We start from the raw sequence: 14,117 nt of genomic DNA on the forward strand, positions 1-14,117 counted from the left end.
TCGCAGCTCTGCCTGACCTAGCTCTCGATCGATCGACTGCCCAAAAGGTGGCGAGGCCCTTTAACTCCACACCAACCCACAGCCAATCACCACGGCATCTCATTACTCAAATCGCCAGGAGTAGTCCTCCAGTACTGTGCACTTCGAGTAGGCCTCGCGTGCACTCGTGTCCTTGCGTGACACGAATACGATGCAGCCCTACCTGCCGGCGGACGCGTGGCCGGTGGCCCTGCCGCCTGCGGATGCCCGCCCCGTCGTCCTTTGCCAAACGGCCGGTGACAATGCTTTGCTCGCTCGCCGCGCACGGCGATCGGCTTCTGCTTCACCCCTATAAACATACCACGCTACACCTACACCCCGGTCGGCACAGCGCCAGCGAGCGAGAACGGGGCGAGCATATGGACGTGGCGCACAGGGATCACCTCCTCGCCGCGGCGCGCCGCGCGCTCGGCGCCGCGGTCGTCCTCGTCTGCCTCCTAGCCGAGCTCCTCGTCTTCGCGCTCGGGCGCCACGCGGCGCTGCACCTCGTCCCGGCCTGCGCGATGCTGCTGCTGCTGCTGTGGCGGTCCGGTGGGCGAGGCGGCGGCTCCGCGGCGGGCGTCGTGCTGGTGGACTTCGCGTGCCTGCGGCCACCCCGGCGGCTGCGGATCCCGACCGCGGGCCTCCTCGAGCATCTCCGCCTCATCGGCTGCTTCGACGGGGCCAGCGTCGCGTTCATGTCCCGCGTCATCGGGGCCTGCGGGATGGGGGACGAGACCTACTTCCCGCCGTCGCTGCACCGCATCCCGCCGTCGGCCACGCACGCCGACGCGCTGGCCGAGGCGCGCGCCATGTTCGTCCCCACGCTCGACGCGCTCTTCGCCAGGACGGGCGTGCCGCCGTCGGCCGTGGGCGCGCTCGTCGTCAGCTGCAGCGGGTTCTGCCCGGCGCCGTCGCTTGCCGCGGTGGTCACGGGGCACTACCGCATGCGCGACGACGTCCGGGCGCTCAACCTCTCCGGCATGGGCTGCGCGGCGGGCGTCATCGGGATGGACGTCGCGCGGGCCGCGCTGAGTGCGCACGCCATCGACTACGCCGTCGTCGTCAGCGCGGAGATCGTCACGGTGGGGTGGTACAGCGGGCGGGACCGCGCCAAGCTCCTCCTCAACTGCTTCTTCCGCACCGGCTGCGCCGCCGCTCTGCTCACGAGCGCGGGCTCCGCCGTCTCGGTGCCGGCCAAGTACCGGCTCGTCGCGCTGGCGCGCACGAACCGGACGGCCGACGACCGCAGCTACATGTCCGCGGTGCGGGAGGAGGACGGGGAGGGCATCACGGGGTTCTCCATCGGCCGCGGGCTCGGCGGCGTGGCGCGCGACCTCCTGCGCGCCCACCTCCTCGAGCTGGGCCCCAACATCCTCCCGCTGCACGAGAAGCTGCGCTACGCCGCGGCGCTGCTCCTGTTCCGCCGCCAGCAGAAGCGCTCCAAGCAAGTCCCCTCCGATGACGACGGCGACGGCCCAAGGCCCAACTTTTTAACCGCGGCGAGCCACTTTTGCCTGCCGTCGTCAGGGATGCCGATGATCCGGAGGTTGGCGGAGGGGCTCGGTCTCGGGGAGCTGGAGGCGGAGGCAGCGCTGATGACGTTCCACCGGTTCGGCAACCAGTCGGCGGCGTCGCTGTGGTACCAGCTCGCATACCACGAGGCGAAGGGGCGGGTCCGGCGCGGCGACCGGGTGTGGCAGCTCGGCATGGGGAGCGGGCCGAAGGCCAACAGCGCGGTGTGGGAGCGCGTCGGCGGGGACACAGACCCCGCGGCCGCGGACGAAGGCCCCTGGGCCGACTGCATCCACCGCTTCCCCATCAGAGAATCGTAGCGGCATCGCCCAATCGCCATTGCTATACCTTAGGTCCGTGAAACTACTGAATTCGACGATGATGCCCGGCCGTGATCGACATCGATGCAATAAACTAGTGCACCTTTACCTCTCGCTGCACGCATAGATGTTGCTTAATTCAGTGCATCAATTCAATCCCTCTGACTAAATGGTAGCAAGATCATCGATCTTGATCGCAATGGAGAAACGATTAGGTCTATGCAGCTTGATCTTCCTGCGTCTCCGATTCAGAACTCAATGGCAAATTGGCAATGGCGATTCAGAAGAACTGATGACCGCCGCGTACGGCCCGTTGCAGCTGCACAGCAATGGCTTCCGATGAACGAAAGGGACCCGCAGCCCCCTGATGGCTGACGCGACGGCGCAGATGCTTCAATGCGAAACGGCAATGCCTGTACTGTCCGCTTGTCGAGTCGTCAACTTTGCATTTAGGTTTATTTCTAGCAATCAAACAAATTAGTGCCCGATTATAAACTTGTCGAAAACAGGGCCACGGGACGGGAGTACGGCCGGGCCGAAGGCCCACACCGAAGGCCCAAGACAATGCGGAGGCGGCGGCCGCAGCCGGGAGGTTCTTCTTGCATTCTGGAAGATGTGTAAGCTAGACATCGCACAGCCCACGACGGCCCACTTATCCCACCACCGCCTAAAACCAGCACAGCCGAGTATATTGTATTAGCAGAGTTGCAGGCCGGTCTTCTATTTTTTTTTACATACGAGGACACATGACACGCGGTATGTAGGTATGCATGTTGTTCCTTTTTTCCCCTCTATGTTAGTAAGGGCCTGTTTAGTTCATGGCAAAAACGTAAAAACGCAAAATTTTACTGTAGCAAAGGAATCTTGCTAATTTGAAGTACTAAATGAAGTCTACTTGCAAAACTTTTTGCATGGATGGGTTGTAAATCACGAGACGAATCTAATGATGCTAATTAATCCATAATTAAGCAATAATTAGCGGATAGCTACTGTAGCATCACTGTTGCAAAACATGGATTAAGTAGGCTCATTAGATTCGTCTCGCGATTTACAACCCATCCATGCAAAAAGTTTTGCAAATAGACTTCATTTAGTACTTCAAATTAGCAAGATTCCTTTGCTACAGTAAAAGTTTGCATTTTGCGTTTTTGCGTTTTGGTGGAACTAAACAGGCCCTAATTCATTATTTTTGCTAAAGATAGTGCACACATCATGCATCCAGTGTGAAATAATAGATTCAACATTTGTATAAGTCAAGTTCAACATTTCAAATAAACTTCTTCAACATTTTATGTAATAATGTTGAAATGGTATAAGTAAAATGTTGAAATGGTACATCTAACTATTTGGGCTTTTAAAAATATAAAAAGAATACGCAAACTGGATCTCATTTTATTATATTAATTATGAACAGCACCTAGGTTCAAACGGAATCCAAATTGGACATATGGTTTGAAAGTAATGGTCATTTGAATATCCGGTTAATAAAGTAATTCACACAGCCTGGTGCAGGTCAGGTGCGCTACTGCTGTCTGGTTGGGCCGTGCGGGTACGTCTCTTTTTTCTCCAGATTCCCAGCCAGCGGCCCGCTCATTTCATCACCGTAGGATGTATCCATGTTTGATTTGCAGGCATGCTGATAAATTCACTGAAGAAGCTCATCGGAGGCAGCACAATTTTTCAATCTGCAGCTATTTCCCCTCCGCATTCTTCAGCAACGTGCCCAGCTTCCTGTACGCCTGCCGGGCGCCGGTAGCTAGCCCCTGCTCTCCGCTCTCAAAGTCCATCGCTTACGACACACCTCGACCTCGGGGTGGTTCGTCCTCGCGGCCGCGCGCGCTGGCCGCTGGCCGCCTGTCGCCCCTCGGCGGCGCTGATCCGCGTTACATTATCAGGGTCCGGCTGACACGATGGCAGCCTCCGCCCTGACTTTCCACCATGGCAGTCATCCTGCCTCTGTTGCTCAGATGGCGGGCTGCTTGGCTTGGCTAGAAACCAGAAATTGGCAGCCACCGTGGCTGCCCGGCATCCGCCGTCCGCACATGACGCGGGGGAGGAAGCGAGGGAGACGAGAGTGGCCTCAGCTTGCTTGGTTTGCCACCAATTTTCATCAGGAATCCAACGGTAGCGGTTGGTTCCCGATGGAAGGTCCTTGGCACATGACACCTCGGACAGTTGCCATTCTGGACGAGCTAGATCTGATCTATGGCCACTGTAAAAGCCAACCTCACAGAATCGCTACTGTGCTCCACCTGCCAACCGCACGGTATCCGCTCTTTCACTGTGCACTGTCTCGTGTCTGCGCGAGTCATGATGTACTGACCCAAGCATTTGGTGCCCCTGATGACACCTTTCATTCTGATCGTCGAGAAAAAAAAACTGAAAACCCTCTATAAAACCTCACGTCCACAGCGTCGCTCTGGGTGCACACTGTCACACTGACACCCGCGCGCAGCGCCCGCGATGGCCATGGACACCGCGCACCGAGACCACCTCCTCGCCGCGCTGCACGGCGTCCTCGGCGCCGCCACCCTCCTCCTCTGCCTCCTCGCCGAGCTCGTCGTGTTCGCGCTCCGGCGCCACGCCGCGTTCTACCTCGCCCCCGCGGCCGCGATGCTCCTCGTCGGCCGCCTCCGGCGCCGCGCCGCAGCGGCGGAGATAGGGCTCGTCGATTTCGCGTGCCTGAAGCCGCCCCGCCGGCTGCGCATCCCCGTGGCGGGCCTGCTGGAGCACTTCCGCCTCATCGGCTGCTTCGACGGCGGCAGCGTCGAGTTCATGACCAAGGTCATCGAGGCCAGCGGGATGGGCAACGAGACCTACTTCCCGCCGTCGCTGCACTACATCCCGCCGGCGGCCACGCACGCCGGCGCCGTCCAGGAAGCGCACATGCTCTTCTTCCCCACGCTCGACGACCTCTTCGCCAAGACCGGCGTCCCGCCGTCCGCCGTCGGGGCGCTCGTCGTCAACTGCAGCGGGTTCTGCCCGGCCCCGTCGCTCGCCGCCATCATCGCCAGCCGCTACCGCATGCGCAGCGACGTCAGGACGTTCAACCTCTCCGGGATGGGCTGCGCCGCGGGCGTCGTGGGGGTGGACGTCGCCCGGGGGGTCCTGCTCACGCACGCCATTCCCTACGCCGTCGTCGTCAGCGCCGAGATCGTCACCGTCGGGTGGTACAGCGGCAAGGACCAGGGCAAGCTGCTCCTCAACTGCTACTTCCGCACGGGCTGCTCCGCGGCGCTCGTCACCAGCCGCCGCGGCGTCGCGGCGCGGGTGCCGGTCAAGTACCGGCTCGCGAGACTGACGCGCACGAACCAGATCGCCAACGACCGGAGCTACCGCTCGGGGTACCGCGAGGAGGACGGCGAGGGAGTCACCGGCTTCACCCTGGGGCAGGGCGTCGGCCGCATGGTGAGCGAGCTGCTGCGCGCGCACCTCGTGACGCTCAGCCTGTCCATCCTCCCCTGGCGCGAGAAGCTGCGCTACGCGCGCGCGCTGCTGCTCCTGCTGTCATCCCGCCGGCGCCGGGACGACGGCAGCAACAAGCTCGCCCGCGGCGGCGGCAGCGGCAGCCGCCCCGCCGTGCCGCTGCCCGACTTCCGCGCGGCGGCGGACCACTTCTGCCTGCCGTCGTCGGGGCGGCCGATGATCTGGCGGCTGGGGCAGGGGCTTGGGCTGGGCGAGCGGGAGATGGAGGCGGCGCTGATGACGTTCCACCGGTTCGGGAACCAGTCGGCGGCGTCGCTGTGGTACCAGCTCGCGTACCTGGAGGCCAAGGGGCGGGTCCGCGTGGGCGACACGGTGTGGCAGCTCGGCGTCGGCAGCGGCCTCAAGGCCAACAGCCTGGTGTGGAAGCGCGCCGCCGGGAGCGACGGGGAGCGCGAGCTGGGGCCGTGGGCGGACTGCATCCACAGGTACCCTGTCGCAGAAACCTAAAAGCGCAGACGCGACATGGGCTGCGGTGAATCCGTCGTGCAAGCTGCAGAGCTCCAGACCACATCTCGATCGAGTGATGTCCATGGAGGAGACGCTTCGTTCATGATGACCATGTCGATCGAGTTCCCTAGTGTTATGAACGCGTTTGTTAGTCAGTAATAGCAGCATGTATGCCTTGCTTTGTACTACGTGTTTTTGATTTGTGATCGATCAAATCAAATGCATCAAGTCGTGATGTATTTTCCCATGAAAAACTACTCCAAGTTTATTTAATAAATAAAGAGTGTGCAAACGTACAAGGTTCCAACACACGAGGTGGGGCGACAGTATCTAGCTGCTGGGCTCACCTGCATTTGCACGGCCGCGTTCGTGCTTCACGGCCAGGCTTCAACTGTTGAACAGGGTATATTGTACATCTGTACTAGGTTTACCACCGTACCTGGCAAAGAAATGAGTGGATGGGGGCGAGTGCTCCGGCGACACCGTACGGTGCCGAGCAAGTGTGGTGCCCTGCACCCTGCGGCAACAGCAGCGGCTAGTTAATGTGCGGCAGGGTAAGCTTGCTCGACGGCGTCTCGTCGGCGACGACGGGGGGGGAGGGATGGAAGACAATGCACGTTGCCAAGAGTTATGACCGCCCACTGCCCGTACCATCCGGCGGCAGCCGCAGTAAAACGTAGGTTAAAGGCCTTGCTTCAGAGTCTATGGACTGGCCAGTGGCTCGAGGTCAAGCTGCACACTCACTAGCACTGCGCCCATGAATCATGGTGTGCACAGACACACAGTTGCAGCACTCGCCAGCCACCATCATGGCATCGTCCGGTATGATCAGGTTTTATGGTTTGAGAGCAAGGATTCCTTTCATGCGTTGGTGTGACGATGGGACCAAGATTAACGCGAGAGAGATGATGATTTCGTTCGTCCCGGCATGAATCGCAAACCCATTTGATCAGCGAAAACTGTTCAAGTACAAACACCAGCTTCAGCGTGCGTCGGCCTCGTCGCATCTCACGCAGCTTCGGCTGCGTGAGATGCGAGGAAAAAAAGGAACAACAGCAGACAAGTGCGTCCGGCACCGATCCGGCTGCTCGCCTCGTCCTTGCAGCGGGCGACCCGCGTGCGCTCGCTTCGCGTTCGCGGGTCGCGGTGGATGCCACGCCGGTCGCCGTGCTCGCTGCCCCACGGCGGCACGAGCCGACCACCAACCAGTTCACGATTACTCCACGGCCCACCTCACCCCGACCCCGACTTGACTTGAGCACGCCATTCCCTCGCCGGTGACGCACACGCCGATGCGAGACGCCGCCGCCGCGCGCGCCATCAGGTGTTCAGGTGCGGGCGGGAGCGCGTGACCGTCAGCCGCGTCGAGCGTCACGCCGCGCCGTTTCCGTTCCATCTGATCTGCCACTCGGCCAGCCCGAGCGGCCGCGTGTTCCCCAGGGCGCGATGGCCCAGAGGCCGGAGCTGCCAGTCGCCTCCGTCCTCACGCGGTCAACGAGGCTGCGCTGACTCAACAAGAGAGAGGTGGATAGATATTGTTCGGCGCCCCACGCCCACACAAACCATGGCCGAGGAACCTAAAAAAGGGCGAAGCACAAATCAAAGTTCACCTAATAAAAGCACAAAAAGGAGAGAAAAACATAGTGCGCTTTTCAAAGATGTGAAATTCTCAATAAGAAAGTCCTTATTTTACACATGTCTTAGATAACAATAATAGAAAGTCAATATTTTTTTACAAAAATAAAATCAAGAGTTACATGTAAGTAGCAACCTTAGATTTAAGGTGGTAACTTAGGCGCCACCTAGACACTAAGTATATTTTTTTTATGAAGTTAGACACAAGTATGTAGCTAGGTCAAAATATATCGAGGGCAAAATGTGTAGCAAGGTGAGTGGAGCTCGAGGATTCGTCCCTCCATAGTGACCAAGCTTGCCCATGCTTCGATAAATGGCTGGTAAGAAGTCAAGAGGCCATGAACGTCGTTTGAATATGGAGCTGTAGCATCAAACAAGTGTGCCTAAGATATCGTTCGAATTGCAAAGTAGCGGGAAATGATCTCCAGCCAAAGCAAATAGAGTACCTAATCTTTCGATCACAAGGTTATCACAGAAATCACATAATCTATTCGGTGCCAAAAGATTTATCAAATGGCAGCCATGGAATTCTCCAATCCCCATAAGCCCAACTCTGTTATGGAATTCGCAAGTCGCAACGAGGTTCCAATGTGCCTCCGCAATTAGCAAATTCAAAAGTTGCATCACAATAACCCTACACACTTACTACTCCTACTAGTTTCTACCACAAAAGTTAGACTCTAACAGTCTTGTCTAGTCTTTGGATTGGAATTTGGAGGGTTGACTTTTCAAAATGTAGGCTCCTACTCTTCTGAACTGGAATCAGTCACGGCGATTTCTTCCTCGTCCTCCCCTTCGCCGAGCTGGTGGCCGCCGGGCTGCTGGTCCTGCGGCTCCCCGTTGCCGGCAAGCTGCTCCGCATCGTACACCGCCTGCTGCTGGAAGTTGGCGGCGTTGAAGAGTTCGGGATTGGTTGGGAACGCCCAAAAGTGAGTCGGCTGGTTGGCCGCGCCGGCGGCGCCGGCCTGCTGCGGAACCATCCACACAGCCGCCGGCGGGATCATCTGCTTGCCGTCACCAGTCGCGCCGGGGCCGGTCGCCGGTAAGGCGAGGAAAGGGATGGCGCCTGCGGGCACCCCGGGGGCGGAGGCCGGGGCGAGGCCGCTGGACATCGAGATCGCGCCGCCGCCGTTGGCTTGGAGCAGGGGGTCGGCGACGACGGGGTAGTACGCCGCGGGGGGCGGCGCCGAGGCCCCCGCCGCGGCGCGCGTCGGCTGGAGCTTGCGACGGCGCTTGGGGGCCGGTTCCTGCTGCTCGACGTCGGCGGCCGCGGGGGCTGGCTCGGTGGGGAGGCGGAGCACGCCGTCGGAGCCCGCGACGGCGATCGCGGGGACCGTGCCCGTGCCCGTGGCGGCGATGATGGCCGGCTCCGACTGCTGCAGCAGCCAGCGGACGGTCTCGCCGTCGGACTTGTGCCCTAGTTCGCGCGTGAGGCGGGAGATCCTCGTCGCGCACGGCGCCGCCATGCGGATGCGCCGCCCGCGGCCCTCCACCTTGGTGTGCCGGTCGCGGTACCGCGGCGCGGGACGCGGGTTGGCGAGTTGGAGCCCGCCGCCCAGGAACTCCACCGGCACGGGCTCCGGCTTCGGCAGGCCGGACCCGCCCGCCTCGACCGACCCCATCGCGTCAACCGCCGCCGTCCCGTTGCCGACGGCCTCGGCCGCGAGGTAGAGAGGCTCCGCGTCCTCCCCGCCCCTGCCCGGCGCCCGGGGCTCCATGAGAGATCGGATTGGCGAGCCGCGCTCCGCTTGGGCTCCCCCTTCTTCGCCTGCGCTTCTTCGGGTGGGGTCTGCCTCTGTTTTGATTTGGCGGCGCCGTCTTTTGGGAGACTCGCTCGGGCGTTCTATTTGACTCTCTGGACGATGGGTCCCGCATGATAGGGTTCACGCGGGCACCGCCGAACGGGCCGTAACTTGCGGGGGAGTAGGGGAATGGGAGGATTCGGCCCATTACAGATGGAGAAAAGCGGCATGTATTAACGAGGATGTTAAATATTTATTTGTAGCAGCTTTTAAGGTCAGCTAGCTGTAAGTCTGCCATGTGGGCTCAATTTGCGAGGACAGAACTGACATGTGGCCCACTCTTATATTGGGCCCCCCTTGGTGTCAGGTTTTGGTCCATTCCTTGTCCAAATTTAGCGTGTTAGAAATGTCTCCTCACCAGTTTGGTGATTCTTTGAGTAGCCGAACATTAACAAAACAAATAAGTAAATCGTTGATGCTCAAAAGGCAGAAGTAGCCGTGCGGCAATCTGACATGGCTTGTATCCGTCAAAGATGAAGAAACAGCAAGTGCATGTAAGCTTCTCAAGCTTGCACGCGATTGCCACAAGCCGGTGCCAAGAGGAACCAAATGTGATCCCAGCACGACCTTGCCCGCCGCGTCCATCACGCCTCCGTCGTGCACCAACAGCCAGCCCTGCGGACTTGCGGAGGGATCTCGCTCGCCGGTCTCCTCGGCAGAGCGCCAACAGCCCGCGCGAGAGTGCGCTGGCGTTACCGGGCTCCCGCTAACGCGCGGCCGGTGCGCTGACCGGGCCAGAAGAGAAGAGCCCAGGCGGTCAAGAGCTGGGCAGCCCACGCGGCCCGCCGTCCGATCCCCCGGATCCCCCCGCCCCTCCAGGCTCCAGTCCAGCTGGCCCCGGAGCCGGCGCCTCGAGCCGCTTGTCGTGTCCGGGGCCTCACGTGCCGTGCCGGAATCTCCCAGCGATCGATCCAACATCTTGTGCCGCGCTGGGCGAGCGAGCGAGCTCACCACCACGCTGACGCTGACGCCGAGGAAACCATCCAGAAATATATACCCGCAGGCCGTAGTCCCGTAGATCCACCCGTCCCGTCCCACCCCGACGCGCAGCAGCCAGCCAGAGCCGTCCGGAGTCCACGAGGACAGCGTCCTCCACTGCTGCTGCTGCTGCTCCTCCTCCTCCTCCTCCCCCGCGCCCGCCGGCCGCAGCAGAACAGAGCCCACGCGCCGGCGCGCGCTCCGTCCGGGTGGAGGGCACGAGCGCCGGTCCAGGGAGCGAGGGGATCGGGGCGGCTCTCAGCTTGACTGCACGGGATGGCGGACCGCAAGGATGTCGGGATCCTCGCCATGGACATCTACTTCCCGCCCACCTGCGTGCAGCAGGTGAAATTCTCCCCCCTCCCGACTCTGGGCTGCGCGTGTCTGATGCTGTTCCCGTCGCCGCTGGCGGCGCGAGTCTGATGCGGTGGTGCCTCCGATCCGCGGCTCCGATGCCTTCCCGCATTGCGGTGTGCGGGGTTGATGGGGGGTTTTGTGATGAAGTATTCGGGTTTTATAGGAATTCACGCCTGTCTCTAGCTAGAGGGTGGAATTCTCGCCGATTGCTGTTGAAAGCTTAAACCTCTCGTGGTTTCAGTGCAATGCTGCTGCTCGATTTGGTCAGATGGCGGGTCAAATCAGTGGTTAGAAATGCGGCTGTTAGGATTGCTTCGAATCTGTAGAACTCCAGATAACCTGGAGAGTTTGCTCCCAGAAGATCCATGTAAAAAACGGGAAAGGGGTGTAAAATTTAAGAAGCACAGGAGAAGATCCGGGTAGCTGGGTGTTTAGCGGGAATTCGGCATCATGTTTTGATCCAGCTGTCTCATAGATGGTACCTTGAATGCAGGAGGTGCTTGAGGCCCATGATGGCGCGAGCAAAGGGAAATACACCATCGGCCTTGGGCAAGACTGCATGGCCTTTTGCAGCGAGGTGGAGGATGTCATCTCGATGAGGTATTCCTTTAAATAAAATGTTATTAGCATCGAACAAGACTATTGGTCTGGTGTCACATATTTCTATGCCACGGATATTCCTTTTCTGATGCCTTCGTTGTGTTGTAACGGGGACGGTTTTCTATATAGTCGCTTAATCATCAGTACTCTTTGTCCTATGCTGTTTCTATTTTAGATATGGGTTACTGTTTGTGGTTTGAATAATGAGGAAAGAACCATTTGCTTGCAGTTTGACCGCTGTCAATTCCCTACTAAAAAAGTACAACGTTGATCCAAAGCTTATCGGTCGCTTGGAGGTTGGAAGCGAGACGGTTATAGACAAAAGTAAATCCATCAAAACTTGGCTGATGCAAATTTTTGAGGTTTGTTCACCTAACTCAGTAAAATCATCTAAGTTGCATCCGCATATATCTGGAAATACTGTATTCATATGCTCAACCACATCTTTTAGTAAGAATGTGCCCAAGTCTCTTGCTCATTTGTTTTCCCCAAAAGTTAATTTTTGTCGGCTTCTGTTCACAAAATGCAGGAAAGTGGCAATACTGACATTGAAGGAGTTGACTCCAGCAATGCTTGTTATGGTGGAACTGCTGCCCTGCTGAATTGCGTGAATTGGGTTGAAAGTAACTCCTGGGATGGACGCTATGGTCTTGTCGTTTGCACAGACAGCGCGGTTCGTCATCCAACCTTCCCTTTAAGCATGCCTACCGTGATTGGTTGCTCCTTTTAGTTTCTGCTGGAACACACAATCACAAATTGTCATCTTGTGCTACTGCGATTTCAGGTTTATGCTGAAGGGCCAGCTCGTCCAACTGGGGGTGCTGCTGCTATTGCAATGCTCATTGGTCCTAATGCTCCTATTTCATTTGAGAGCAAATATAGAGCTTCTCACATGGCTCATGTTTATGATTTCTATAAGCCTGATCTTGCAAGTGAATATCCGGTTAGTTTTTCGATCCCTAAACCATCTACTTTCATATACATGCACATGTCCTTCATGATTCGAATTCTTTTGTGCTATTGAATGGCATGTTCTGGTTATCCAAGAGTTCAGCATTTCCTTGTAACAGCAGATTCATTGCAGGTTGTTGATGGTAAACTATCCCAAACATGCTACTTGATGGCCCTAGACTCATGCTACAGACAATTTTGCAACAAGTGAGCTGCTTTTATTCCTTTCCTTTTAATGTGAACCAGATTTTTCTTTCAATATATAAGATTTCTTCTGACCCACTATAATTTCTGAAACTAGATACGAGAAGATTGTGGGGAAACAATTCTCGATTTCTGATGCAGAATATTTTGTGTTCCATTCTCCATACAACAAGGTAAGATTTTATTAACTGAGGGCTAATAATTGCTCCAAAAGTTTTCCTTTTTTTTTTTTTGCTGTTTCTAGTTTCATGGCCTTGTAAGATTTCCTAATTATCTTCTGCCTTTGTTACAGCTCGTGCAGAAGAGTTTTGCTCGACTTTACTACAATGACTTCATGCGCAACTGCAGGTTTGCATTCTTTCTTGGGTTTTGCCACCTTTCTGAGAACAGTAGAGTTCCAATTTAAGCTTTTCTTAGGCCAAACAGTATCTAGGAATCAGTCCTGGAGAACTTTCAAATCTTACATACAGGTTACTCTTGTTAATTGAAACTTTAAGATAATTTTCCTGAACTAGACTGTTTTTATACCTTTTTACCAGCTCTATTGATGATGATGCTAAAGAGAAGCTCCAGCCATTTTCTAATCTGACTGGTGAAGAGAGCTACCAGAGTCGTGACTTGGAAAAGGTCTTTTATCATTACATGCAGAATTGTTGTCATGTGATAAATTTAGAATCTAATGAAGTTTTTTTGACAAATTTCCAGGCCTCGCAACAGGTCGCGAAGCACATGTATGACATCAAAGTTCAGCCATCGACTCTGCTTCCCAAACAAATTGGCAACATGTATACTGCATCCCTTTATGCTGCATTGGCATCTGTACTATATAACAAGCATGATAGTCTGGTGAGCCCTGTATATTAAATTCTTTATCTACAGTTTTGTAATCATCATTCTTAGATGCTGAAAATCAGCTACATCTTTTATTATAGGATGGACAAAGAATTGTGATGTTCTCTTACGGCAGTGGCTTGACATCCACTATGTTTTCGTTGAGGCTAAACAATGGCCAGCATCCCTTCAGTTTATCAAACATTGCTTCAGTGCTTGGTGTCACAGAGAAGCTTCAGTCAAGGCATGAGGTAAGTCCTTCCATTCATGCTTGTTGCTCACTGCTTATAGATCAATGCACCTTCATTATTTATTTTTCCTACTTCCTGCAAACAGACCTTGCCCGAGAAATTTGTTGACACACTGAAGCTGATGGAGCACCGGTACGGTGCAAAGGATTTCGAGACCAGCAGGGACACGAGCCTGCTGCCGCCTGGCACGTTTTACCTAACCCATGTCGACTCCATGTACCGAAGGTTCTATGACCAAAAGCCTGTGGAGGAAACGGCCGGTGGCAAAGCCAAGTGCTGCAACGGCTTCTCAAATGGCCACTAGTGACGTGCCGTGGACTCCAAGGTCGCCTGCCTTGTTGCTCATAGACTCATCGTGCTCTGTACTCTGATATGCTTATGGTTAGAATTTCCATCCTAGCGTGTTTCTCAAATAATTTATTCTCTGCAGCTGTTCTCCTAGATCAGCTAGTTTTTGTAATTTTTTTATCTGACCAGTGAAATCAGTCTTGACATTCTTGTTTCTTTTAGTTTGTTGTTTTTTTTCGTTCACTGGTCACTGGGTCAGAGTTCTTGTAAGTTAGGCTGCGAAAATTATTCTCGCGGATGTGGCTGTGGCATCGAGGGGCTAACAGGGTAGCTCAACTTACAGGTCAGCAGGGTTCACTCACCAAAATCAAGCAGCCAGAGATTTTAAATGAAGCCAAAATCAAACTACTTATTAATGTCGTAATTTTCAAAAA

General features: G+C 56.1%; 4 protein-coding genes across 4 annotated transcripts; 3 read left to right on the forward strand and 1 right to left on the reverse strand.

Moving 5' to 3' along the window:
* Positions 1-398: 398 nt before the first annotated feature.
* Positions 399-1,853, forward strand: LOC112883487 (3-ketoacyl-CoA synthase 4-like). Its single transcript, XM_025948792.1, has one exon. It carries the CDS (start codon positions 399-401, stop codon positions 1,851-1,853), a length of 1,455 nt encoding a protein of 484 aa, XP_025804577.1.
* A 2,463-nt stretch (positions 1,854-4,316) lies between these two features.
* Positions 4,317-5,786, forward strand: LOC112883614 (3-ketoacyl-CoA synthase 6-like). Its single transcript, XM_025948947.1, has one exon. The coding sequence runs from the start codon at positions 4,317-4,319 to the stop codon at positions 5,784-5,786; it is 1,470 nt and encodes a 489-aa protein (XP_025804732.1).
* A 2,140-nt stretch (positions 5,787-7,926) lies between these two features.
* Positions 7,927-9,397, reverse strand: LOC112882486 (transcription factor PCF2-like). Its single transcript, XM_025947555.1, has one exon. It carries the CDS (start codon positions 9,137-9,139, stop codon positions 8,165-8,167), a length of 975 nt encoding a protein of 324 aa, XP_025803340.1. The 5' UTR covers positions 9,140-9,397; the 3' UTR covers positions 7,927-8,164.
* An 839-nt stretch (positions 9,398-10,236) lies between these two features.
* On the forward strand, positions 10,237-13,926 carry LOC112880617 (hydroxymethylglutaryl-CoA synthase-like). The gene is made up of 12 exons (XM_025945336.1): positions 10,237-10,546; positions 11,052-11,158; positions 11,388-11,520; positions 11,688-11,831; positions 11,943-12,101; positions 12,243-12,316; positions 12,411-12,486; positions 12,606-12,661; positions 12,853-12,940; positions 13,019-13,159; positions 13,246-13,395; positions 13,481-13,926. The coding sequence occupies exons 1-12, from the start codon at positions 10,478-10,480 to the stop codon at positions 13,697-13,699; spliced, it is 1,416 nt and encodes a 471-aa protein (XP_025801121.1). The 5' UTR covers positions 10,237-10,477; the 3' UTR covers positions 13,700-13,926.
* The last annotated feature ends 191 nt before the right edge of the window (positions 13,927-14,117 follow it).

This window comes from Panicum hallii, chromosome 2 (genome assembly GCF_002211085.1).
Source record: "Panicum hallii strain FIL2 chromosome 2, PHallii_v3.1, whole genome shotgun sequence".
In the NCBI taxonomy this organism is placed as follows: Eukaryota; Viridiplantae; Streptophyta; class Magnoliopsida; order Poales; family Poaceae; genus Panicum; species Panicum hallii.